Consider the following 25,445-nt stretch of genomic DNA (forward strand, 5'->3'; position numbering starts at 1 on the left):
TCAGAAACTGCTAAGAAGTGTCTATTCGCAATTCTGCTAATCTTTCGTTCGCAATTTTGATAAGCTAAGATTCATTCCCAGTAGGCGGCGGCTTAGCGTGTGCAAAGCTGCTAAAAGCAGCTTGCGAGCGAACAACTTGGAATGACCCCCCATGTGCACTGCAGGTGGGGCAGATATAACATGTGCAGAGAGAGTTAGATTTGGGTGGGCTATATTGTTTCTGCAGGGTAAATACTGGCTGCTTCATTTTTACACTGCAATTTAGATTTCAGATTGAACACACCACACCCAAATCTAGCTCTCTGCACATGTTACATCTGCCCCCTCTGCAGTGCACATGGTTTTGCCCAAAGGCTAACAAATTTGCTGCTGCGATCAGATCTGAATTAGGCCCAATGAGAAGTATTAGTTTGTGTAGTTGTCTCCCAAGCTTACACCTAGATGTGCATTGTGCCAGCAGCTTCTAACTAAGCACATTTAGGCCTCCAACAAATCTGGATTACACTGGGTCACAAAGTGTGAGTGCTTCAGTTACTGGAATCCAGAAAAGTAACCTTCTTGCTTGTTTCTAGATTAGATCTCCGGTAGAGGAAAGCCCTATGGACCCCTTCATACTTGAGAGCTTCACAACCAGCAAAGGCAATACATACACAGTCCTTCTAGATAGCAAAACCCTCAGTTCCAAGTCCTCTTTGGAAGATGAGTCCACGGCTGACAATGTCTTCTTCACCGAGACAGTTGTAGAAGATGAAAGTCCCTGGAATCTGAATGTAATGGTTGTGTCGGAGGAGTTGATTGCTGAACTGAAGAAAAGGTTCGTTCACAATATTCTTGGTTTATGCTGGACAGCTGCAATATGTCCAAAGGTCAGATGATGTAAAGGACCTTTGAATATAGATCTTTTTATTTTATTGTCTTCTTACAAAAACATGTCCTAAAATAACTTCTCTGTCTTCAGCTCTTACATCATGCAATCCCACACTCCACTGTACACTCCACCTCCAGTCTGGTGACAAGGTGGCGACCTGCCGGAGTCCATTTAATAAGTTCTACAATGAAAGCATTGGGCTGCCAATATGTCACTGCCCTGGTCATTTTTCTTACACAGTCCGGAGCAGGCTTATTCTATATATATCTTACCCTTTCCTTTCCCCACACTGCTCCTGGCATCGTCCTCCTCAGTAAGTCATTAGCCGTGCTCCTCACAGTGACTGTAGAAAGAGACGCCTGTGTCCATAGAGTAGGAACACAATGCTTTCTGGATTTAAGATTCTTTCTGGATAAAATGATTTCCAGATAAGAGATCTCTTATACCCCTTTCAGACCTAAATCCCGGGTCTGAGCCAGGTTACTAAACATCGTTCCAACCTGTGTTACAGTTGCGCAAAGTCCTTCCACGTTGCACGTCGGACTCTGGTTATTCCCGGGTTGTCGCCTTTCACACCGCACTCGAATCTGCCCTGCAGAACTGTGTGAGTCATTAACAGCGGATGTTACAGGCCAGTGTCGCGGACACGGAACAATTAACCCTTTCACACCAACACATGACCCGGGTTTACCTGGCAATTTCACAATTAGTTATATGGTGTATAGTTTAGAATGTAAGCTCTAACGAGCAGGGCCCTCATCCCTCGTGCTTTGACTTAATTATATTATCTACTCCATGGTATCCGGACTCCAGGTCGACAGCACAAAGGTCGACACACCTTAGGTCGACGCCAATTGGTCGACACACCTTAGGTCGACGTGGACAAAAGGTCGACAAGAACAAGGTCGACATGGAAAAAGGTCGACATGAGTTTTTCACGATTTTTTTCTTTTTTTGAACCTTTTCATACTTAACGATCCACGTGGACTACGATTGGAACAGTAAAGTGTGCCATGCGAAGGCACCATGCCCGAAGCATGGCGAGCGAAGCGAGCCATGCGGGGGGACGCAGTGCACTAATTGGGGTTCCCGGTCACTCTACGAAGAAAACGACACCAAAAAAACATAAAAACTCATGTCGACCTTTTTCCATGTCGACCTTGTTCATGTCGACCTTTTGTCCATGTCGACCTTTTGTCCACGTCGACCTAAGGTGTGTCGACCAATTGGCGTCGACCTAAGGTGTGTCGGCCTTTGTGCTGTCGACCCTCAGTCCCAGACCCCTACTCCATACTCCCTTCAACAGCACCTAACCTTTGTTTTCCACCACACTGCTGCGTATATGAGTGCTATGACCACTGGTGATGAAAGGTTTATTAACCATGTACTTGTCTTGTATTATAAGTCACTGTTTTTTTGTGTGCTCATTTATTTATGTACTTTGTTAAGCCCTGCCTGACCTTTGTGGCGCCATATAAATAAATAATAATAATATAGTGTATTCATTATCTCATGTTTACATCTCACTTCCAGACTCCGCCTGGGGTTCTATGAGCACCTGGAAAGCTGGTTTGAAGAAACAGTGTCCAATTCCAAAACTGTTGTCCTTGCCAAGAAGGAGAAACTGAAATCCGAGTTGGACCTACGCTACCACCTCCACGAGCCTCGGAGCCAGCGCATAGAGATGGACATCCACAACGTCAGAGCAGGTACAGCCACATAGCTCAGTGCAAAGAACAATGATACAGATCTAGTATCAACTTATGTTTACTGCTTCCCTATGTCTCCTATGTTCGGGTGTGATATGATATGCTGACGGTTGGGATGCGCCGTCCGGACTTTTATAATGCCGGCAGGGAACGTGGTAATTAATTTACCCCTCCCCTGCCCCCTACCCTAACCCGTCTGGGATGGCGGCTAGTGCTGATGACACAGGGAGTGTCGGCTATGGCTTGTTAATAAATTAGATACACCGGTGTGTTTCTGGACAACAGAAATCTTGTCCAAATTAATGTAAGAAAGTTAAGTATCTGTACTAATAATGACCACAAGATGGCGATAAATACTTTTATTCAAACCATTGTTGTGGCACGTAGACTGTTCTAGAGCAGGATTCTCCTTTCTGCAGTTATGTATTTTATGTATATATGACATGTGATATGGCATTTGACAAAATCAGGACATCACAGCACTGATGATGACATTTGCCCCTGTGATGCCTCCCGTTCTGCTATACCTTTTACATATGATCCTCCCTGTGAAATACTGCGCTGTTTGTCTCCCATCCAGCCGAGTTGCTCCTCCACTCCGAGCGTGTTGACTGTCACTGTGAGGGGGTAAAACAAGCATTAAACAACCTGAAGGAAGAGAGCGCTTCACTCATCACCAAGATGAAAACGGAGACTGACAACTTCCGCAGAAAGATCAGCGCCATGGAAAGTACATTCCTGAACACCAACAAGTCAGAGAAGTGAGTTATTATCTAGCCACAGTACTGTCGGTCACACGGGCTGTATGTGCTGCTCCGTCTGAGTTCCAGCTCCACTCATAGGAAGAGATCCGTTCTCAGGCCTCTTAGGGGGTCATTCCGAGTTGATCGTAGCTGTGCTAATTTTAGCACAGCTACGATCACCTTTCCTGACATGCGGGGGGACGCCCAGCACAGGGCTAGTCCGTCCCGCATGTCAGTAACGCCCCCCCCACAGCGGCAATGCTTTTATATTTCAGGAGTAACTCCCAGCCAGCGCAGCTCCTGTGGCTGGCCGGGAGTTGTTTGTAGCTGCCGCTGGCCGCAGCGGCTGCGTGAGATGTCATGCAGCCGCCGCGGCCCGCCCGCGCCCCCCCCCCCCCCAGGCAATCGCTAGGCAGCGACGACTGCCATGCGCCGGTGCACTGCAGCGCCGGCGCATGCACAGTTCCGACCCGATCGCTGCGCTGCGACAAACTGCAGCGAACGATCGGGTTGGAATGACCCCCTTAGTGTCGTCGTAAGATGACTTTCGGAAATGTCTCTTTCTGCAGTATCTTTCAGTAGATGTGCTTTAAAAGATAAATGTTATTTATTATTATTATTATTATTATTATTATTTATATAATAATCTTCTACCACCTATTATGCAGCTCTGTACAGAGAGGTCATTTGCAAACTACATCAGTCCTTGGCCCTTTGGAGTTTACAGTCTAAGGGGGGATTCAGACGTGATCACTGTTGTGCGTTTTCGAACAGCAGACTATCAGCAATATACTGCGCATGCGTATGTACCTCAATGCGCACGCGCGTCGGCCAACAACAACGGGCATCACTGGTCAGCGACAGGATGGTGCAAAAATGTCCTTTGCATGGGCGTTCGCAAGGCGATTGACAGGAAGAGGCCGTTCGTGGGTGGTAACTGACCGTTTACTGGGAGTGTCCGGAAAAACACAGGCGTTCCCAAGCGTTTTCAGGAAGGGTGTCTAACGTCTGCTCCAGCCCTGATCAGCCTGTTTTCATCGCTCTGTAGGAGTAAGTCCTGGACTGCACACACTGGATTTTTGCAGCTCGGCGTACACATGCGATCGCACACTTGCACGGCGCATTTACACTCCCTCTTGGGCGGCGACTATCTAAATGCAGGACAGCAAAGTTAGCAGCCCAGCGATCCCCTAAATTCACTAACAGACACACACTAAGTTACACTTTAGTAAGCCAGCTAAGTAAACATTATATTTTTGGAGTGTGGAAGAAAACCGGAGAACTTGGAGAAAACCCATGCAAATTCAAGGAGAACATACAAACCCTACACAATTAAGTCCCTGGTGGGGAATTGAACTCAGGACCCCAGTGCTGTAGGCAGCTGCTAATAAGTGTATCATTGTGTTGTGTGTCATCGGGAAGATGAATCTCAAGGTTGCCATGTGCTGTGTCTTTGTCCTTTTTCATTATAAACCTTTTCTTTCAGACTGGTGACTCTGTGCAGCTCCCTCCCCTCCATCTTGGATAGTCATGTTAGTGGCGTGCAAACCGCCATGAGGTCCTACAGACAACACGTGGAGGAGATGCTGGGAAAGTTGTGCGACACCAACTCGGATTTCATCAAATCGTTTCGGTAAATAGTGTGAAGAGCTCAAGGATTATCTCTGGGAGGTATTGTATTCGCTAGAATGCACCTGCGCAGTGTCTGGCTGCGCACATTATCGCTTGTTACTGTACGGAATCTTCACTCACTTTCATGTGCATGATCCGTTCAGGATACCAGTGTTCAGCATCCCGGCAGTCGGAATGTCGACGCCGACATCCTGACATGGATCAAAATGCCGGCGCCGGGATCCAGGATGCCGGAATCCCGATCGAGCTATTCCTGGACTCCTGCTTGTAAGCTGCAGGAGGGTTAGGGTTAGGCTGTAAGGAAGGGAGGGTTAGGCTGCGGGGAGGGGTGTTAGGGGTAGGCACCCTCGGAGTGGGTTAGGCTGCAGAGGTGGGAGGGTTAGGCTGTGAGGAAGGGAGGGTTAGGGTTAGGCTGCGGGGAGGGGTGTTAGGGGTAGGCACCCTCGGAGTGGGTTAGGCTGCAGAGGTGGGAGGGTTAGGGTTAGGCTGTGAGGAAGGGAGGGTTAGGGTTAGGCTGCGGGGAGGGGTGTTAGGGGCAGGTCACCATCGGAGTGGGTTAGGCTGCAGAGGTGGGAGGGTTAGGGTTAGGCTGTGAGGAAGGGAGGGTTAGGGTTAGGCTGCGGGGAGGGGTGTTAGGGGTAGGCACCCTCGGAGTGGGTTAGGCTGCAGAGGTGGGAGGGTTAGGGTTAGGCTGTGAGGAAGGGAGGGTTAGGCTGCGGGGAGGGGTGTTAGGGGTAGGCACCCTCGGAGTGGGTTAGGCTGCAGAGGTGGGAGGGTTAGGGATAGGCTGTGAGGAAGGGAGGGTTAGGGTTAGGCTGCGGGGAGGGGTGTTAGGGGTAGGCACCCTCGGAGTGGGTTAGGCTGCAGAGGTGGGAGGGTTAGGGTTAGGCTGTGAGGAAGGGAGGGTTAGGGTTAGGCTGCGGGGAGGGGTGTTAGGGGTAGGCACCCTCGGAGTGGGTTAGGCTGCAGAGGTGGGAGGGTCAGGGTTAGGCTGTGAGGAAGGGAGGGTTAGGGTTAGGCTGTGAGGAAGGGAGGGTTAGGGTTAGGCTGCAGGGAGGGGTGTTAGGGGTAGGCACCCTTGGAGTGGGTTAGGCTGCAGAGGAGGGAGGGTTAGGCTGTGAGGAAGGGAGGGTTAGGCTGTGAGGAAGGGAGGGTTAGGGTTAGGCTGTGGGGAGGGGTGTTAGAGGTATGCACCCTCGGAGTGGGTTAGGCTGCAGAGGTGGGAGGGTTAGGGTTAGGCTGTGAGGAAGGGAGGGTTAGGGTTAGGCTGCGGGGAGAGGTGTTAGGGGTAGGCACCCTCGGAGTGGGTTAGGCTGCAGAGGTGGGAGGGTTAGGGTTAGGCTGTGAGGAAGGGAGGGTGAGGGTTAGGCTGTGAGGAAGGGAGGGTTAGGGTTAGGCTGCAGGGAGGGGTGTTAGGGGTAGGCACCCTTGGAGTGGGTTAGGCTGCAGAGGAGGGAGGGTTAGGCTGTGAGGAAGGGAGGGTTAGGGTTAGGCTGTGGGGAGGGGTGTTAGAGGTATGCACCCTCGGAGTGGGTTAGGCTGCAGAGGTGGGAGGGTTAGGGTTAGGCTGTGAGGAAGGGAGGGTTAGGCTGCGGGGAGGGGTGTTAGGGGTAGGCACCCTCGGAATGGATTAGGCTGCAGAGGTGGGAGGGTTACGGTTAGGCTGTGAGGAAGGGAGGGTTAGGGTTAGGCTGTGAGGAAGGGAGGGTTAGGGTTAGGCTGCAGGGAGGGGTGTTAGGGGTAGGCACCCTTGGAGTGGGTTAGGCTGCAGAGGAGGGAGGGTTAGGCTCTGAGGAAGGGAGGGTTAGGCTGTGAGGAAGGGAGGGTTAGGGTTAGGCTGTGGGGAGGGGTGTTAGAGGTATGCACCCTCGGAGTGGGTTAGGCTGCAGAGGTGGGAGGGTTAGGTTTAGGCTGCGGGAAGGGGGGTTAGGTTTAGGCACCACCGGGAAGGGTTAGGTTTAGGCTACAGGGGGGAATGGCAGGTTAGGGTTAGGCTGTGGGAAGGGAGGGTTAGGGGAGTAGGGTAAACATACCTTACCTGACCCCCGTCGGGATTCTCTGCTTTGGGATGCCGGTGTAGGTCATATGACCACTGGCATCCCATCTGCTGGGATATTGTATGTATCCCTCATGTGCATCTCTATGGAAAAATGATTGAAGGTACATCGAAGCAGGGAGTCGTCACGACTCACGACTGATCCGGAGGCACATTGCGGAATTGTACACCTGTGTTTTGTGTAGGATGTTTCTAGAGATACGTGTGACTCAATGGGCCTAATTCAGACCTGATCAGTCGCTAGCGTTTTTTGCAGCGCTGCGATCAGGTCAGAACTGCGTATGCACCGCAATGCGCAGGCGCGTCGCACAGGTACAAAGTGGATCGTTGCTGTGCAATGGGTTTTACGAAGAATCCATTCGCACAGCCGATCGCAAGGAGATTGACAGGAAGAGGGCGTTTGTGGGTGTCAACTGACCGTTTTCTGGGAGTGGTTGGAAAAACACAGGCGTGTCCAGGCGTTTGCAGGGCGGGTGTCTGACGTCAATTCCGGGCCCGGACAGGCTGAAGTGATCGCAGCAGCTAAGTAAGTCCTGGGCTACTCAGAAACTGCACAAGATCTGTTTGTACAGCTCTGCTACACATGCGATCGCACACTTGCAAAGCGAAAATACACTGCCCTATGGGCGGCGACTATCTGATTGCAGCAGTGCAAAAAAAAACCCAGCGAGCGATCAGGTCTGAATTACTACCAATGTTCACCCATAAAATGGCAATTTTATTTTTTTCACAAGTACATGCAAAATGTGCCAGACACTAAGGAGTCTATTCATGAAGCAGTGAAAAGAGTGGAGAGGTGAGCCTGTGGAGAAGTTGCCCGTGGCAACCAATCAGCTGCTCCGTACAATTGTATAGTATGCAAATTATAAATGTTACTTTAATGCTGATTGGTTGCCATGGGCAACTTCTCCACTGGCTCACTTCTCCACTCTTATCACTGCTTCATGAATAGACCCTTAAGTGGTCTATTTACTAAGCCTTGGATGGAGATAAAGTACCAGCCAGTCGGCTCCTAACTGCCGTGCCACAGCCTGGGTTTGAAAAATGACAGTTAGGAGCCGATTGGCTGGTACTTTATCTCCAGCGACTTTATCTCCACCCAAGGCTTAGGGGTCTATTCATGAAGCAGTGAAAACTGTGGAGAAGTGAGCCAGTGGAGAAGAACCAATCAGCATTGAAGTAACAGCTGTAATTTGCATACTATAAAATCATACAGAGCAGCTGATTGGTTGCCATGGGCAACTTCTCCACTGGCTCACTTCTCCACTCTTTTCACTGCTTTATGAATAGACCCCTAAGTAAATAGACCCTTAAGTCAGTCCCTGAGAGTGTAACCTAAATGTCCACTGTCTCTTACAGGTTGTTCTCAGAGGGCGGAAACTTTTCTCCTGCTGAGATAGAGAATATTCGCAAGAGACTACACAAAGCATCAGCCACCATCACCTCCTTCGAGGGGTCCATCATGGTTGATCTGGAGGGACTGGAATCACAGTGCTTAGAGCAGGTACTTTGTGAGCAATTCTCCAACACAAAAGATGTCATAAAAGGGGATTTCATCTTTAGATTCCTTTTATATACAGTATTGGTTTGTATATACCTTCTTGTGTCTTTAGCTAAATAGATAGCTTTATATTTCACCATACCTTTTATGTGATGCAGGTTTAGGAGTTTATTTTCAGTGACCTTGGATACCATATCTGCTTTACAGTTGTGTTCCAGAGCAGATTTGTGTCGTATCCAAGGGCAAATAACCTTTTTTTAAATAAAAGTATTCTATCATTGGAAACTTCTGTTTGTCCACATATTTTATGATTGGCGGCCACCAGCACTGGTTTTGCCTATTACATTGACCATAAATAATTTGAATTGGTCCTGGACCACCAAACCAGGGCACCCCTGCAAGTGCCCCGTGGCACCCCAGTGTGCCATGTCACCCAATTTAGGAACCACTACCCCAGGTATTCATTACATATGGCTCCATATGTTACATATCTTGACGTGTGACTATAAAAGCTTCCTCACAAACACAAATGGAAGATGTGAAATGCATCCACATATCAGAACCGGATGAGATCTGAGCTTTTGGCACAAGTCATTTTACACAGAGAAAAAGTTTTGCGCCTTCCCGCAGTGTAGGGAACAACACCCATTTATCTCATGTAAACAATACCGCTGCACAAAGCGGAAAACGGGCACACATACAGTATGCCAAATGCATGCCAACCGAGGAATGATAAATCTGGTGCCAGTGGTGCAACCTTTGATCCTCCACGAACACAGTAATTTTATTCCGCAAACCCGTTTGTGGATTGGGGTGCACTGGATCACCAATAATAATTTTGCTCTGCACTTCAGATGTTTGCACATCAGAGATGTGGTCTTTAGGTTCCATAAGAGGAATTTATGCACCCTGTAAACTTTTGTCATTACCCCCCCTCCTTGCAAATGTTTATGCCACCCTCCCTCCCCCCCGCTCACCATGCTACTGTATGTCACCCTCAATAATGATCACTTTTTTATATAGTTTCTTACTGCACACTGCTTTATTTTCCAATGCAGTATTCCCCCCCCCCCCCCTTCATCCCCAATATGAGTAGTCTGCACCCTGGGCTCCTACCCCAATGCCCGCCTATCCCTGTTATACCCAAGCTCACAGGTGTTATAGATATTCTTTATATTATCATCTCGTCAGTACAGTGGTGTAGAAATATCTTGTGCTTTCTCCTTTCATGTAGGCCACAGAGGTTGTAAAAAAGTATGAAGACAGATTCCTCAGTTTAACTGCAGACGCGATTTTCCTGGAGAATATTCAGAAACTGCTGACTAATCTGCAGGTGAAGCTGAAAGCGCTGGTAAGTGAGGGGACTACACGGCAGCTGTGGGAATGACAGGAAACAGGCACTCTAGAAAGGACACATTCGTTATGGGGAGGGGAAAGGGAATACCTGTTTAATATAACCCACAAGGTAGCATTTTGTAAATATCGTCCCTCAACCCCTCTATACTAGTTATTGTGTCCTGAGCATCTTTATATTGTGTATCACACACATTTGGATGAAAGATACATTCAATTATTGACGTAATCCTTGACTCCTCCCTCTCCTTCAAACCACACATTCAGCACCTCTCAAAAATCTGTCTTTTTCATCTCAAAAACATTTCCAGGATCAGACCTTTTCTCACCCAGGATGCCACTAAGATCATTATTCACTCACTGATTATTTCCAGACTGGACTACTGTAATCTCCACCTAACTGGCCTCCCTGACAATTACCTCTCTCCACTCCAATCTATCCTCAATGCTGCTGCCCGGCTCATCTTCCTCACCAAACGCACTACGTCCACCTCCCCTCTCCTACAGGCCCTTCACTGGCTTCCCTTCCCTTTCAGAATCCAATTCAAACTTCTCACTCTCACTTACAAAGCCCTCATCCACTCCTCTCCCATTTACATCTCTGACTTTATCTCCCTTTACTCTCCCACCCATCCTCATCGCTCTGCTAATGCACGCCAACTCTCCTGTCTTCTGATTACTTCCTCCCACTCCTATCTCCAAGATTTTGCACATGCTGCACCACTTCTCTGGAATTCTCTACCTCTCCCCCTCAGACTCTCCACCTCTCTACAAAACTTCAAACGGGCTCTTAAGACCCATTTCTTTACCAAACTCAGCCAAATCTCATCCTAACCCTCTGTTCCACGCTCTCTATGTACCCCATCTGTGTCACCCATGTCTGTCTGCCCCTCCCCTTTAGAATGTAAGCTTTCACGAGTAGGGCCCTCTTCCCTCATGTGCTTATCCTTTTCTTACTTTAATAATCCTCAACTGCCCAAATCCCGCAGTTTTTCAGCCACCTTGAAACTTATCTCTGTCGTTTACTGGTGTAGTTATGCTTAGTTACCCTGTACTTGTCCTATATTGTCTTCAACTGTAAGTCGCTGTTTTCCTGTTTTGATTATGTGCATATGTACTCTGTAATTGGGCGATGCGGAACCCTTGTGGCGCCATATAAATAAAGGATAATAATTATGTATTTCCTTCTTTACTCTTTGGCTTGTCTTTATGTAAAATCAACAAAGAGTTTTACTGATCTGTAGGTTGTGACCAGCAATTCTCAGTCTCAGCAGATAAACTGTTACCTGGAACAGCTTCGGATGAAGACTGATGCCTGTGCTTATCCCAACATGGATAAAGAGGTGGGTTATAAATGTGCCAAGCAGCCAGCTTACTGGTTTCTCCACTTTCATTTATTAATGGAGCTGTCTGTGTATGCCCCATCTCCCATCTGTTATGTACTAAGGTGATGTGAAGCCGGCACAGACTCAGTTTGCAGCTACAGTTTAAGTGAACAGTAGAGTCTCAAAAATTGTTATTCCCCAGTTTGTTAACAAAGAAGAAAATCTTATTTATTTGGTCTGTTGTACTCCAAATGCAATAAATATTATTACTATTTATATATATATATATATATATATATATATATATATATATATATATAGAGAGAGAGAGAGAGAGAGAGACACTACTGTTCAAAAGTTTGGGGTCACCTAGACAATTTCCTTATTTTTGAAAGGAAAGCACTGGTTTTTTTTCAATGAAGATAACATTAAATTAATCAGAAATACACTCTATACATTGTTAATGTGGTAAATGACTATACTAGTAGCAAACGTCTGGTTTTTAATGGAATATCTACATAGGTGTATAGAGGCCCATTTCCAGCAACTATCACTCCAGTGTTCTAATGGTACATTGTGTTTGCTAACCGCGTTAGAAGACTAATGGATGATTAGAAAACCCTTGATAACCCTTGTGCAGTTATGTTAGCACAGCTGAAAATGGGTTTGCTTGTTAGAGAAGCTATAAAACTGGCCTTCCTTTGACCTAGTTGAGTATCTGGAGCATCACATTTGTGGGTTCGATTATACTCTCAAAATGGCCAGAAAAAGAGAACTTTCATGTGAAACTCTACAGTCTATTCTTGTTCTTCAAAATAAAGGCTATTCCATGCGAGAAATTGGCAAGAAACTTAACATTTCCTACAATGGTGTGTACTACTCCCTTCAGAGAACAGAAATACAAACAGGCTCTAACCAGAGTAGAAAGAGAAGTGGGAGGCCCTGGTGCACAACTGAGCAAGAAGACAAGTACATTAGAGTCTCTAGTTTGAGAAATAGACTCCTCACAGGTCCTCAACTGGCAGCTTCATTAAATGGTACTTGCATAACGCAAGTGTCAACGTCTACAGTGAAGAGGCGACTCCGGGATGCTGGCCTTCTAGGCAGAGTGGTAAAGAAAAAAACATATCTGAGACTGGCCAATAAAAGGAAAAGATTAATATGGGCAAAAGAACACAGACTTTGGACAGAGGAAGATTGGAAAAAAGTGTTATGGACAGACGAATCAAAGTTTGAGGTGTTTGGATCACACAGAAGAACATTTGTGAGACACAGAACAAGTGAAAAGATGGCGGAAGAGTGCCTGACGCCATCTGTCAAGCATGGTTAAGGTAATGTGATGGTCTTGGGCTGCTTTGGTGCTGGTAAAGTGGGAGATATGTACAAGGTAAAAGGGATTTTGAATAAGGAAGACTATCACGCCATTTTGCAATGCCATGCCATACCCTGTGGACAGCGCTTGATTGGAGCCAATTTCCTCCTGCAACAGAAAAATGACCCAAAGCACACCTCCAAATTATGCAAGAACTATTTAGGGAAGAATCAGGCAGCTGGTATTCTGTCTGTAATGGAGTGACCAGCGCAGTCACCAGATCTCAACCCCATTGAGCTGTTGTGGGAGCAGCTTGACCGTATGGTACGCAAGAAGTGCCCATCAAGCCAATCCAACTTGTGGTAGGTGCTCCAGATTACCTCAACAAATTAACAGCTAGAATGCCAAAGGTCTGCAATGCTGTAATTGCTGCAAAAGGAACATTCCTTGATGAAAGCAAAGTTTCTATCATTATTTTTAACTTTGCCAATGTCCTGACTATAAGTTCTATTCATTTTGCAACTCATTTGATAAATAAAAGTCTGTTTTCATTTAAAACACGGAATTGTCTGGGTGACCCCAAACTTTTGAACGGGTGTGTGTGTGTGTGTGTGTGTGTGTGTGTGTGTGTGTGTGTGTGTGTGTGTGTGTGTGTGTGTGTATTCATCGTTGGACAATTATGAAAGTTGGTGGTGGTAAAATCCTGTTGCCTATATCAAGGAATCAGATGTTTGCTTTCATTTTGTAAACTGTGCTGGATAGATAGCAGATTCTGATTGGTTGTTTTTTGGACAACGCTGTCCGTACATTTGCACCAGTTGTATAATAAATAAATATGTCTGTATAATAACTGTCTGCCTCCTTCTGGTAATAGTCCGTGACCAGTGAGGAGCTGTATGTCTGTATAATAACTGTCTGCCTCCTTCTGGTAATAGTCCGTGACCAGTGAGGGTATGTATGTCTGTGTAGTAACGGTCTGCCTCCTTCTGGTAATAGCCCGTGACCAGTGACCAGTGAGGAGCTGTATGTCTGTATAATAACTGTCTGCCTCCTTCTGGTAATAGCCCGTGACCAGTGAGGAGCTGTATGTCTGTAAAATAACTGTCTGCCTCCTTCTGGTTATAGGCTGTGACCAGTGAGGAGCTGTATGTCTGTGTAATAATAACTGTCTGCCACCCTCTGGTTATAGGCTGTGACCAGTGAGGGTATGTATGTCTGTGTAATAATAACTGTCTGCCACCCTCTGGCTATAGGCTGTGACCAGTGAGGAGCTGTATGTCTGTATAATGACTGTCTGCCTCCTTCTGGTAATAGCCCGTGACCAGTGAGGAGCTGTATGTCTGTGTAATGACTGTCTACCTCCTTCTGGTAATAGCCCGTGACCAGTGAGGAGCTGTATGTCTGTGTACTAACGGTCTGCTTCCTTCTGGTAAAAGGCTGTGACCAGTGAGGAGCTGTATGTCTGTGTAATAATTGTCTGCCTCCTTCTAGTAATAGGCTGTGACCAGTGAGGGTATGTATGTCTGTGTAATAATTGTCTGCCTCCTTCTGGTAATAGGCTGTGACCAGTGAGGGTATGTATGTCTGTGTAATAACGGTCTGCCTCCTTCTGGTAATAGCCCGTGACCAGTGAGGAGCTGTATGTCTGTATAATAACTGTCTGCCTCCTTCTGGTAATAGTCCGTGACCAGTGAGGAGCTGTATGTCTGTGTAATAACTGTTTGCCTCCTTCTGGTAATAGGCTGTGACCAGTGAGGAGCTGTATGTCTGTATAATAACTGTCTGCCTCCTTCTGGTTATAGGCTGTGACCAGTGAGGAGCTGTATGTCTGTGTAATAACTGTCTGCCTCCTTCTGGTAATAGCCCGTGACCAGTGAGGGTATGTATGTCTGTGTAATAACTGTCTGCCTCCTTCTGGTAATAGCCCGTGACCAGTGAGGAGCTGTATGTCTGTATAATAACTGTCTGCCTCCTTCTGGTAATAGTCCGTGACCAATGAGGAGCTGTATGTCTGTGTAATAATAACTGTCTGCCACCCTCTGGTTATAGGCTGTGACCAGTGAGGGTATGTATGTCTGTCTGTGTAATAATAACTGTCTGCCACCCTCTGGTTATAGGCTGTGACCAGTGAGGAGCTGTATGTCTGTGTAATGGCTGTTTGCCTCCTTCTGGTAATAGCCCGTGACCAGTGAGGAGCTGTATGTCTGTGTAATAACGGTCTGCCTCCTTCTGGTAATAGCCCGTGACCAGTGAGGAGCTGTATGTCTGTATAATAACTGTCTGCCTCCTTCTGGTTATTAACATATATATTGGTAGATGCTCAATTAGCTTAGTGATATCATTCAGGTGCTCGAAAGGGAGGGGTATTTCTAAGCAAGAAAAAAAGCCATTTGTTTCCCCCAGCACCCTGAATGATAACCGTAACCAGATTTAAATTCCACATAATAATAGAATTCAGAGATCTTCGTTACACATATTTGCGCAAATGTGTTAATAAGCCCCAAAGCCGCATCAAGGCGTCTCTGTATATTTGGGGTCCCTAGCGCTATATCTAGGTGCAGGGTGTGGCACCCCAAAACACCAGCATAAGCCAGAAAGCCCAGCGTAGCATACCAGTGAAAAAACTATAGTGTTAATAAATTAGTATTTAGGAAGCCGAAGCTATAGAGAAAGTGATACAAAAATGAAATGCAATTAAAATAGAGAAATAGTGTTAAAAAATTAATAAGTGAAAAGTGTTAAAAGAATGTAAGGGTATGCCACACTAAGGCCATCCAGCTCAGCCAGTCCAGAGGCACCACACCTCACACCTCCATTACCCCAATCTGGGTCTAAGATTAACAAGCAAGGAGCCACATGATAATGGCTCCTTACTACAATATGTCTAAGCTAAGAGCTACCTACCTTGGAGCAACCCCATAATGCTCCATGTGGCATGTCAGGGCCTGCACCTCCTCCTAATGCAGGTACCACTCTGCCTCTCACAACAAACATATATATTGGTAGATGCTCAATTAGCTTAGTGATATCATTCAGGTGCTCGAAAGGGAGGGGTATTTCTAAGCAAGAAAAAAAGCCATTTGTTTCCCCCAGCACCCTGAATGATAACCGTAACCAGATTTAAATTCCACATAATAATAGAATTCAGAGATCTTCGTTACACATATTTGCGCAAATGTGTGAATTAGCCCCAAAGCCGCATCAAGGCGTCTCTGTATATTTGGGGTCCCTAGCGCTATATCTAGGTGCAGGGTGTGGCACCCCAAAACACCAGCATAAGCCAGAAAGCCCAGCGTAGCATACCAGTGAAAAAACTATAGTGTTAATAAATTAGTATTTAGGAAGCCGAAGCTATAGAGAAAGTGATACAAAAATGAAATGCAATTAAAATAGAGAAATAGTGTTAAAAAATTAATAAGTGAAAAGTGTTAAAAGAATGTAAGGGTATGCCACACTAAGGCCATCCAGCTCAGCCAGTCCAGAGGCACCACACCTCACACCTCCATTACCCCAATCTGGGTCTAAGATTAACCAGCAAGGAGCCACATGATAATGGCTCCTTACTACAATATGTCTAAGCTAAGAGCTACCTACCTTGGAGCAACCCCATAATGCTCCATGTGGCATGTCAGGGCCTGCACCTCCTCCTAATGCAGGAACCACTCTGCCTCTCACAACAAACATATATATTGGTAGATGCTCAATTAGCTTAGTGATATCATTCAGGTGCTCGAAAGGGAGGGGTATTTCTAAGCAAGAAAAAAAGCCATTTGTTTCCCCCAGCACCCTGAATGATAACCGTAACCAGATTTAAATTCCACATAATAATAGAATTCAGAGATCTTCGTTACACATATTTGCGCAAATGTGTGAATAAGCCCCAAAGCCGCATCAAGGCGTCTCTGTATATTTGGGGTCCCTAGCGCTATATCTAGGTGCAGGGTGTGGCACCCCAAAACACCAGCATAAGCCAGAAAGCCCAGCGTAGCATACCAGTGAAAAAACTATAGTGTTAATAAATTAGTATTTAGGAAGCCGAAGCTATAGAGAAAGTGATACAAAAATGAAATGCAATTAAAATAGAGAAATTGTGTTAAAAAATTAATAAGTGAAAAGTGTTAAAAGAATGTAAGGGTATGCCACACTAAGGCCATCCAGCTCAGCCAGTCCAGAGGCACCACACCTCACACCTCCATTACCCCAATCTGGGTCTAAGATTAACCAGCAAGGAGCCACATGATAATGGCTCCTTACTACAATATGTCTAAGCTAAGAGCTACCTACCTTGGAGCAACCCCATAATGCTCCATGTGGCATGTCAGGGCCTGCACCTCCTCCTAATGCAGGAACCTCTCTGCCTCTCACAACAAACATATATATTGGTAGATGCTCAATTAGCTTAGTGATATCATTCAGGTGCGCGAAAGGGAGGGGTATTTCTAAGCAAGAAAAAAGCCATTTGTTTCCCCCAGCACCCTGAATGATAACCGTAACCAGATTTAAATTCCACATAATAATAGAATTCAGAGACATTCAGAGTAATGACCAGTGAGGAGCTGTATGTCTGTGTAATGACTGTCTATCGCTTTCTGGTAATAGGCTGTGACCAGTGAGGAGCTGTATGTCTGTGTAATAACTGTCTGCCTCCTTCTGGTAATAGGCTGTGACCAGTGAGGAGCTGTATGTCTGTGTAATAACTGTCTATCGCTTTCTGGTAATAGGCTGTGACCAGTGAGGAGCTGTATGTCTGTGTAATAATTGTCTATCGCTTTCTGGTAATAGGCTGTGACCAGTGAGGAGCTGTATGTCTGTGTAATAACTGTCTATCGCCTTCTGGTAATAGGCTGTGACCAATGAGGAGCTGTATGTCTGTGTAATAACTGTCTATCGCTTTCTGGTAATAGGCTGTGACCAGTGAGGAGCTGTATGTCTGTGTAATAATTGTCTATCGCTTTCTGGTAATAGGCTGTGACCAGTGAGGAGCTGTATGTCTGTGTAATAACTGTCTATCGCTTTCTGGTAATAGGCTGTGACCAGTGAGGAGCTGTATGTCTGTGTAATAACTGTCTATCGCTTTCTGGTAATAGGCTGTGACCAGTGAGGAGCTGTATGTCTGTGTAATAACTGTCTATCGCTTTCTGGTAATAGGCTGTGACCAGTGAGGAGCTGTATGTCTGTGTAATAATTGTCTATCGCTTTCTGGTAATAGGCTGTGACCAGTGAGGAGCTGTATGTCTGTGTAATGACTGTCTATCGCTTTCTGGTAATAGGCTGTGACCAGTGAGGAGCTGTATGTCTGTGTAATGACTGTCTATCGCTTTCTGGTAATAGGCTGTGACCAGTGAGGAGCTGTATGTCTGTGTAATAATTGTCTATCGCTTTCTGGTAATAGGCTGTGACCAGTGAGGAGCTGTATGTCTGTGTAATAACTGTCTGCCTCCTTCTGGTAATAGGCTGTGACCAGTGAGGAGCTGTATGTCTGTGTAATAACTGTCTATCGCTTTCTGGTAATAGGCTGTGACCAGTGAGGAGCTGTATGTCTGTGTAATAATTGTCTATCGCTTTCTGGTAATAGGCTGTGACCAGTGAGGAGCTGTATGTCTGTGTAATAACTGTCTATCGCCTTCTGGTAATAGGCTGTGACCAATGAGGAGCTGTATGTCTGTGTAATAACTGTCTATCGCTTTCTGGTAATAGGCTGTGACCAGTAAGGAGCTGTATGTCTGTGTAATGACTGTCTATCGCTTTCTGGTAATAGGCTGTGACCAGTGAGGAGCTGTATGTCTGTGTAATAACTGTCTATCGCTTTCTGGTAATAGGCTGTGACCAGTGAGGAGCTGTATGTCTGTGTAATAACTGTCTATCGCTTTCTGGTAATAGGCTGTGACCAGTGAGGAGCTGTATGTCTGTGTAATAATTGTCTATCGCTTTCTGGTAATAGGCTGTGACCAGTGAGGAGCTGTATGTCTGTGTAATGACTGTCTATCGCTTTCTGGTAATAGGCTGTGACCAGTGAGGAGCTGTATGTCTGTGTAATGACTGTCTATCGCTTTCTGGTAATAGGCTGTGACCAGTGAGGAGCTGTATGTCTTTGTACAAACCGTCATGGAAGACACAAGGAAACGAGGTCATTATCTGTCATGTCTCCTGGTGAGTGATCCGTTGTATTGTGAACATACTTGGCGAGTGATTCTTCAGACAAAAGGACATTTTGTTTTCAGTAGGTCACCGATCTCTGCAGTAAGTAGGATTTCTATTATACACTCTATCACAATAATGATAAACTAATTATTGCGTCAATTTAAAAAAAAATAAAAAAACTGGGGCAGCGGAGCAATACCTAATAATGACTTGGTGGGTAAGGGTTAACTTACCGCTCTGCCGGTCCAGCTGTGCCTATGTGTGACCAGGTCCGTTGGCATGGCCAGCCAAGCCGATAGCCAAGCTTTGTGATCAGATAAGAACACAGTATAATAACAGATAAGATGTATTAAAAGTAAATAGCTTTTTCTTTTTTCTTAAATGCTTTTATACTAATATACTAATATTATTAATGTAATAATTTGGGTCCGTCACCACCATCCTGAGATAAGAGAGTAGGTGTTACAGCAATACAAGTACATGCAGACATTGGGGTCTATTCAACTGATGTCGGATCCTTTCCGACGGAAAGGATCCAACAGTTCAGTATTCAATTTGAGGCCAAGGGGGGTATTCAATTGAAGTCGGAACTGCCGTCTTGTCGGAAAGACGGCAGTTTCGGACTTTTTGAGGTCGGAGACTGTTCCGACCTATTTAATCGGGCTGCCATTTTTAAAACACGTTGATTGGCGGATTAGCGGCGGATCCACGTGTTTTGACGGATTCCGCGACCAAATCCAACAGGTTTCAGCCCCGTTAACGACAGTGTCAATCTAACTTTAAACAAAGTCGGATTGGCATTGTTGGAAACGGCCAAATCCTGTCGGATTTGGTCGAGAATTGAATACTGCATTGGATGCTTTCCGTCGTAAAGGATCCGACATGCATTGAATACACCCCCAAATCCGACAGGTTTTGGCCGTTTCCGACGATGTCAATCCAACATTGTCTAAAACAGGGCTAAAGCCTGTCGCATTTGGCCGAAAATCCAACAAAACACGTGGATCCGTGGCTAAACTGCCAATCCACGTGTTTTCTGACAAGTCGAAATTGCCAACAAGTCGTAAAAACGTCAGCTTTTAATGGATCAAACAAAAGAAATATTTAAAGCCCTTTAAATAAATAAATTGACGCCACACTGTGACCAGTTATTTAGGAGCTTTGCATAACTAATTAGCTGCCAGTGTTCTGCAAGGTTTGTCCCTAATAATGCTCTTTCCTGTATAATTTGCACCTGGTTAGGGCCAGAGGCGTCTTACTGGCAGCATAGACCATCAAACACAAGGGTATGTTGTATTAGATTGTTCCACGGGGAGGAAAAAGAGTTTGTGGTTACTCATTAATCCAGGAGCATCCACCATATACTCCAAATTTACTCTTTCCACCACTTGAAGCGCGTTTTAATATCCCATCCAATAACACAAAGGGCCTGATTCTGAGTGGTACACAGGCTCCAACTTTGCGGGCTTTTTACAGAATGAGAAGGTGCCACTGCGAATATGCGCATCTTTGTGTCTCATTACACTTCCGATCGTGGCCGGTGTACAGACATTTAGCAGGGCTGTGAGTGTGTCAGGCTCAGAATGTCAGTATAAGGAGCCTTAACAAACCATACCGGAACATTCTCTGGACCGAAAGCCTAAACTACAGTATGAGACTGGTCTAAAATCTACTGAAACACATTTAAAAAATGACCCCATTCCACATATAACCCTCGGACTTTGCTCTCAATGAATTGTTTATTAGAACACGGCGTCTGTGCGTCTTATATGACATAAAACCACCATTCACCTTGTTACTTTTCTTCCTCTCAGAACATCCTTAATAACAGTTATCCGGATAAATGTTCCCCTATCTGATTTCCACTGTTTGTATTTTTACCTCTCATAGGAGCCCTGTCCAGTTCTATCTGAAGCCCCATTACAGGGCCCTATAGCAACAGCATCCCGTGCCGATGCTCCATTGCTACAGGAGAACAAAGTCACATTTGGGACACCGGACAACCTACTAAGCCCAAGCAGAACTGGGAAACTGGTTCTAGATGATGCAGCCGTGATTGTGATCAAGAACATCATGAAGTGAGTATGCAGATAGCGCCCTCACACTGGTGGAAGTCTCCTGGATCACTCATCAGATATCATTCCCAACATGACCCGTTCTTGCAGTTTAAAATGTGCTTTACTGTTGATTTCTCCGTTGTCCATCTGGGGATGTGTACACAGAAGATATATTTCCTAGCTTCCCTGTTCCGGCAGTATATAATGAGGTCCTACTTTCCAGATGTCTAGTTGGGGAAGTGTATATAGAAGATATAGTTCCTAGCTTCCCTGTTCCGGCAGTATATAATGAGGTCCTACTTTCCAGTGCTTGAATTTTAGCCATATAGAATGACTGCGTGTTTTCAATAAAAAAAACTTTCAGAATGTGGACACCAGATTGTCAACTTGGTCTGAATGTCGATGTACAGAATGTCATCATGGATTCTGTCTCAACGTATCAAACGTTAACACACTGACATAATGTCTACAGTGTGCATGTTGGCATTCGGCATGTTGACATAGCGCTTTCAGACGATTGTAACCCCACCCTAACTTGCAGTCTAACCCCACCCTAACCCGCAGGTTAAACCTAGCACTAACCCGCAGTCTAACCCTAGCACAAACCCGCAGTCTAACCCTAGCACTAACCCGCAGGCTAACCCTAGCACTAACCCGCAGTCTAACCCTAGCACTAACCCGCAGGCTAACCCTAGCACTAACCCGCAGTCTAACCCTAGCACTAACCCGCAGTCTAACCCTAGCACTTACCCGCAGTCTAACCCTAGCACTAACCCGCAGTCTAACCCTAGCACTTACCCGCAGTCTAACCCTAGCACTAACCCGCAGTCTAACCCTAGCACTAACCCGCAGTCTAACCCTAGCACTAACCCGCAGTCTAACCCTAGCACTTACCCGCAGTCTAACCCTAGCACTAACCCGCATTCTAACCCTAGCACTAACCCGCAGGCTAACCCTAGCACTAACCCGCAGTCTAACCCTAGCACTAACCCGCAGTCTAACCCTAGCACTAACCCGCAGTCTAACCCTAGCACTTACCCGCAGTCTAACCCTAGCACTAACCCGCAGTCTAACCCTAGCACTAACCCGCAGTCTAACCCTAGCACTAACCCGCAGTCTAACCCTAGCACTTACCCGCAGTCTAACCCTAGCACTAACCCGCAGTCTAACCCTAGCACTAACCCGCAGTCTAACCCTAGCACTAACCCGCAGTCTAACCCTAGCACTAACCCGCAGGCTAACCTTAGCACTAACTCGCAGGCTAACCCTAGCACTTACCCGCAGTCTAACCCTAGCACTTATCCGCAGGCTAACCCTAGCACTAACCCGCAGTCTAACCCTAGCACTTACCCGCAGTCTAACCCTAGCACTTACCCGCAGTCTAACCCTAGCACTAACCCGCAGTCTAACCCTAGCACTAACCCGCAGTCTAACCCTAGCACTAAATGTAATGGCTGTTTAATTCCAGATAAAAAGCCAGTGAAAGTCCCGGTGTAAGATGCAGCTGTCACTTTCTTACAGGGCGCAGCAAGCGTATGGGGAATCTCATCAGGAGCCTGAAGATGGAAGCCCACAGCAGCCGCCTGCGGCAGGTACGGAGGATTCCCCACAGGATAATATTACACATCGGGCTATATCGTCACCTCCACACAGGTGCACATTACACAGATAATAGAACAGCCTGCACATAACTACACGTATGTTACCGCTATACAGCTTCTCTAAGCACCTATGGGCATGTCTGCATTCACCAGTATTTATTATATATAACATGAATATTAGCTTTTATTTACATAGTGCCTATATATTCCGCAGCGCTTTACAGATAATATTCATTCACATCAGTCCCTGCCTCAGTGGAGCTTACACTCTATATTGCCTACTCCATACACACGCTAGGGTTATTTTCGGCAGAAGCGAATCAGTCTGCCAGTATGTTTTTTGGGGCATGGGAGAATGTGGAGGAAACCCGCACAAATAGCGCCCTGGTCAGAATGTAGCCCATGTTTATGAGCATTCAGGAGGCGGGGCTAATGACATTGTGGTGATATGTGGGTGGGGCAGTTGTATTACAACGCACAATCTTCCTTACTACACTGTGAGTAGCTGGAATTCAATGACTTGATCACGTCATCACACCCCTGCCAGTAGGTTATTACTGAGGTGGATGAAGCTTTAGGATACTCATATCATGGCCTTGATGCTTTGTGGACAGTAAGGTCCCCTGGGAGAAGTACTTACCATTTCATGGTCTTCCACCAAGTCAGGAGTCTCCTGGACATTCCAGTGTTCTGGAAGAGCAGACAGACCTCCCGCGTCCCTCACACTTCCCTAGTACAGTGGGCGGGGCATGATACGCGATTACAGTATGCGCAGGAAGGGGGTGTGGGAGTGGAGGGGCAGCGCAGTGTTGTTACTGCCCTCTCCTAGGTGAACAGTGGGGTGGGGAGAAAACTTTCTTTTACTTTTTTTTTTTGGGTAGGGAGAGGTGTAATTATTTTCATTTTCTCTAACGTCCTAAGTGGATGCTGGGACTCCGTAAGGACCATGGGGAATAGCGGCTCCGCAGGAGACTGGGCACAAAAGTAAAAGCTTGAACTAGCTGGTGTGCACTGGCTCCTCCCCCTATGACCCTCCTCCAAGCCTCAGTTAGATTCTTGTGCCCGAACGAGAAGGGTGCATGCTAGGTGGCTCTCCTGAGCTGCTTAGAGTAAAAGTTTATTTTAGGTTTTTTATTTTCAGTGAGTCCTGCTGGCAACAGGCTCACTGCATCGTGGGACTAAGGGGAGAAGAAGCGAACTCACCTGCGTGCAGAGTGGATTGGGCTTCTTAGGCTACTGGACATTAGCTCCAGAGGGACGATCACAGGTTCAGCCTGGATGGGTCCCGGAGCCGCGCCGCCGGCCCCCTTCCAGAGCCAGAAGAACGAAGAGGTCCGGTGAAATCGGCGGCAGAAGACGTTCCTGTCTTCAACTAAGGTAGCGCACAGCACTGCAGCTGTGCGCCATTGCTCTCAGCACACTTCACACTCCGGTCACTGAGGGTGCAGGGCGCTGGGGGGGAGCGCCCTGAGACGCAATAAAAACTGAAATACCTTAGGATGGCAAAAGAAATACATCACATATAGCTCCTGGGCTATATGGATGTATTTAACCCCTGCCAGTTTTCCAGAAAAAAGCGGGAGATAAGGCCGTCGTGAAGGGGCGGAGCCTATCTCCTCAGCACACAAGCGCCATTTTCCCTCACAGTTCCGCTGGAAGGACGGCTCCCTGACTCTCCCCTGCAGTCCCTACAGAATCAGGGTAAAAACGAGAGAGGGGGGGCACTATTGGCAGCTAAATTATAAACAGCAGCTATAAAAGGGAGTAACACTTATATAAGGTTATCCCTATATATATATATATATATATATATATATAGCGCTCTGGTGTGTGCTGGCAAACTCTCCCTCTGTCTCCCCAAAGGGCTAGTGGGGTCCTGTCCTCTATCAGAGCATTCCCTGTGTGTGTGCTGGGTGTCGGTACGATTGTGTCGACATGTATGAGGAGGAAAATGATGTGGAAGCAGAGCAATTGCCTGTGTTAGTGATGTCACCCCCTAGGGAGTCGACACCTGACTGGATGGTTGTATTTAAAGAACTACGTGACAATGTCAGCACTTTACAAAAAACTGTTGACGACATGAGACAGCCGACAAATCAATTAGTGCCTGTCCAGGCGTCTCAGACACCGTCAGGGGCGATAAAACGCCCGTTACCTCAGTGGGTCGACACAGACCCAGACACAGATACTGAGTCCAGTGTCGACGGTGAGGAGACAAACGTAATGTCCAGTAGGGCCACACGTTACATGATCACGGCAATGAAGGAGGCATTGATCATTTCTGACACTACAAGTACCACAAAGAAGGGTATTATGTGGGGAGTAAAAAAACTACCAGTAGCTTTTCCTGAGTCAGATGAATTAAATGAGGTGTGTGATAAAGCGTGGGTTTCCCCCGATAAAAAAGTGCTAATTTCTAATAAATTATTGGCACTATATCCTTTCCTGCCAGAGGTTAGGGCGCGTTGGGAAACACCCCCTAGAGTAGATAAAGCGCTCACACGTTTATCTAAACAAGTAGCGTTACCGTCTCCTGATACGGCCGCCCTCAAAGAACCAGCGGATAGAAGGCTGGAAAATATCCTGAAGGGTATATACACACATACTGGTGTTATACTGCGACCAGCAATCGCCTCAGCCTGGATGTGCAGTGCTGGAGTGGCGTGGTCGGATTCCCTGACTGAAAATATTGATACCCTGGATAGGGACAGTATATTACTAACTATAGAGCATTTGAAGGATGCATTACTATATATGCGTGATGCACAGAGGGATATTTGCACCCTGGCATCGAGAGTGAGTGCTATGTCCATTTCTGCCAGAAGAGCGTTATGGACGCGACAGTGGTTAGGGGATGCGGATTCCAAACGACATATGGAAGTATTGCCGTATAAAGGGGAGGAGTTATTTGGGGCCGGTCTATCGGACCTGGTGGCCACGGCAACGGCCGGAAAGTCCACCTTTTTACCCCAGGTCACCTCTCAGCAGAAAAAGACACCGTCTTTTCAAACTCAGTCCTTTCGTTCCCATAAGTACAAGCGGGCAAAAGGCCACTCATTTCTGCCCCGGGGCAGAGGAAGAGGAAAAATACTGCACCAGGCAGCCTCTTCCCAGGAGCAGAAGCCCTCCTCTGCTTCTGCCAAGTCT

General features: G+C 46.5%; 1 protein-coding gene across 3 annotated transcripts in view; it reads left to right on the top strand.

The window, feature by feature from the left end:
- CCDC180 (coiled-coil domain containing 180) overlaps positions 1 to 25,445 on the top strand; it is a 187,027-nt gene that overhangs the window by 111,396 nt on the left and 50,186 nt on the right. For all 3 annotated transcript variants that reach the window (XM_063936280.1, XM_063936281.1, XM_063936279.1), the window contains 10 exons: positions 573 to 814; positions 2,402 to 2,577; positions 3,158 to 3,338; positions 4,807 to 4,953; positions 8,368 to 8,512; positions 9,744 to 9,860; positions 11,107 to 11,205; positions 18,563 to 18,649; positions 20,531 to 20,718; positions 22,219 to 22,289. In XM_063936280.1, coding sequence (XP_063792350.1) covers positions 573 to 814; positions 2,402 to 2,577; positions 3,158 to 3,338; positions 4,807 to 4,953; positions 8,368 to 8,512; positions 9,744 to 9,860; positions 11,107 to 11,205; positions 18,563 to 18,649; positions 20,531 to 20,718; positions 22,219 to 22,289 — 1,453 coding nt within the window. The remainder of the gene's footprint in view (positions 1 to 572; positions 815 to 2,401; positions 2,578 to 3,157; positions 3,339 to 4,806; positions 4,954 to 8,367; positions 8,513 to 9,743; positions 9,861 to 11,106; positions 11,206 to 18,562; positions 18,650 to 20,530; positions 20,719 to 22,218; positions 22,290 to 25,445) is intronic.

This window comes from Pseudophryne corroboree, chromosome 8 (assembly GCF_028390025.1).
Source record: "Pseudophryne corroboree isolate aPseCor3 chromosome 8, aPseCor3.hap2, whole genome shotgun sequence".
Lineage (NCBI taxonomy): Eukaryota > Metazoa > Chordata > Amphibia > Anura > Myobatrachidae > Pseudophryne > Pseudophryne corroboree.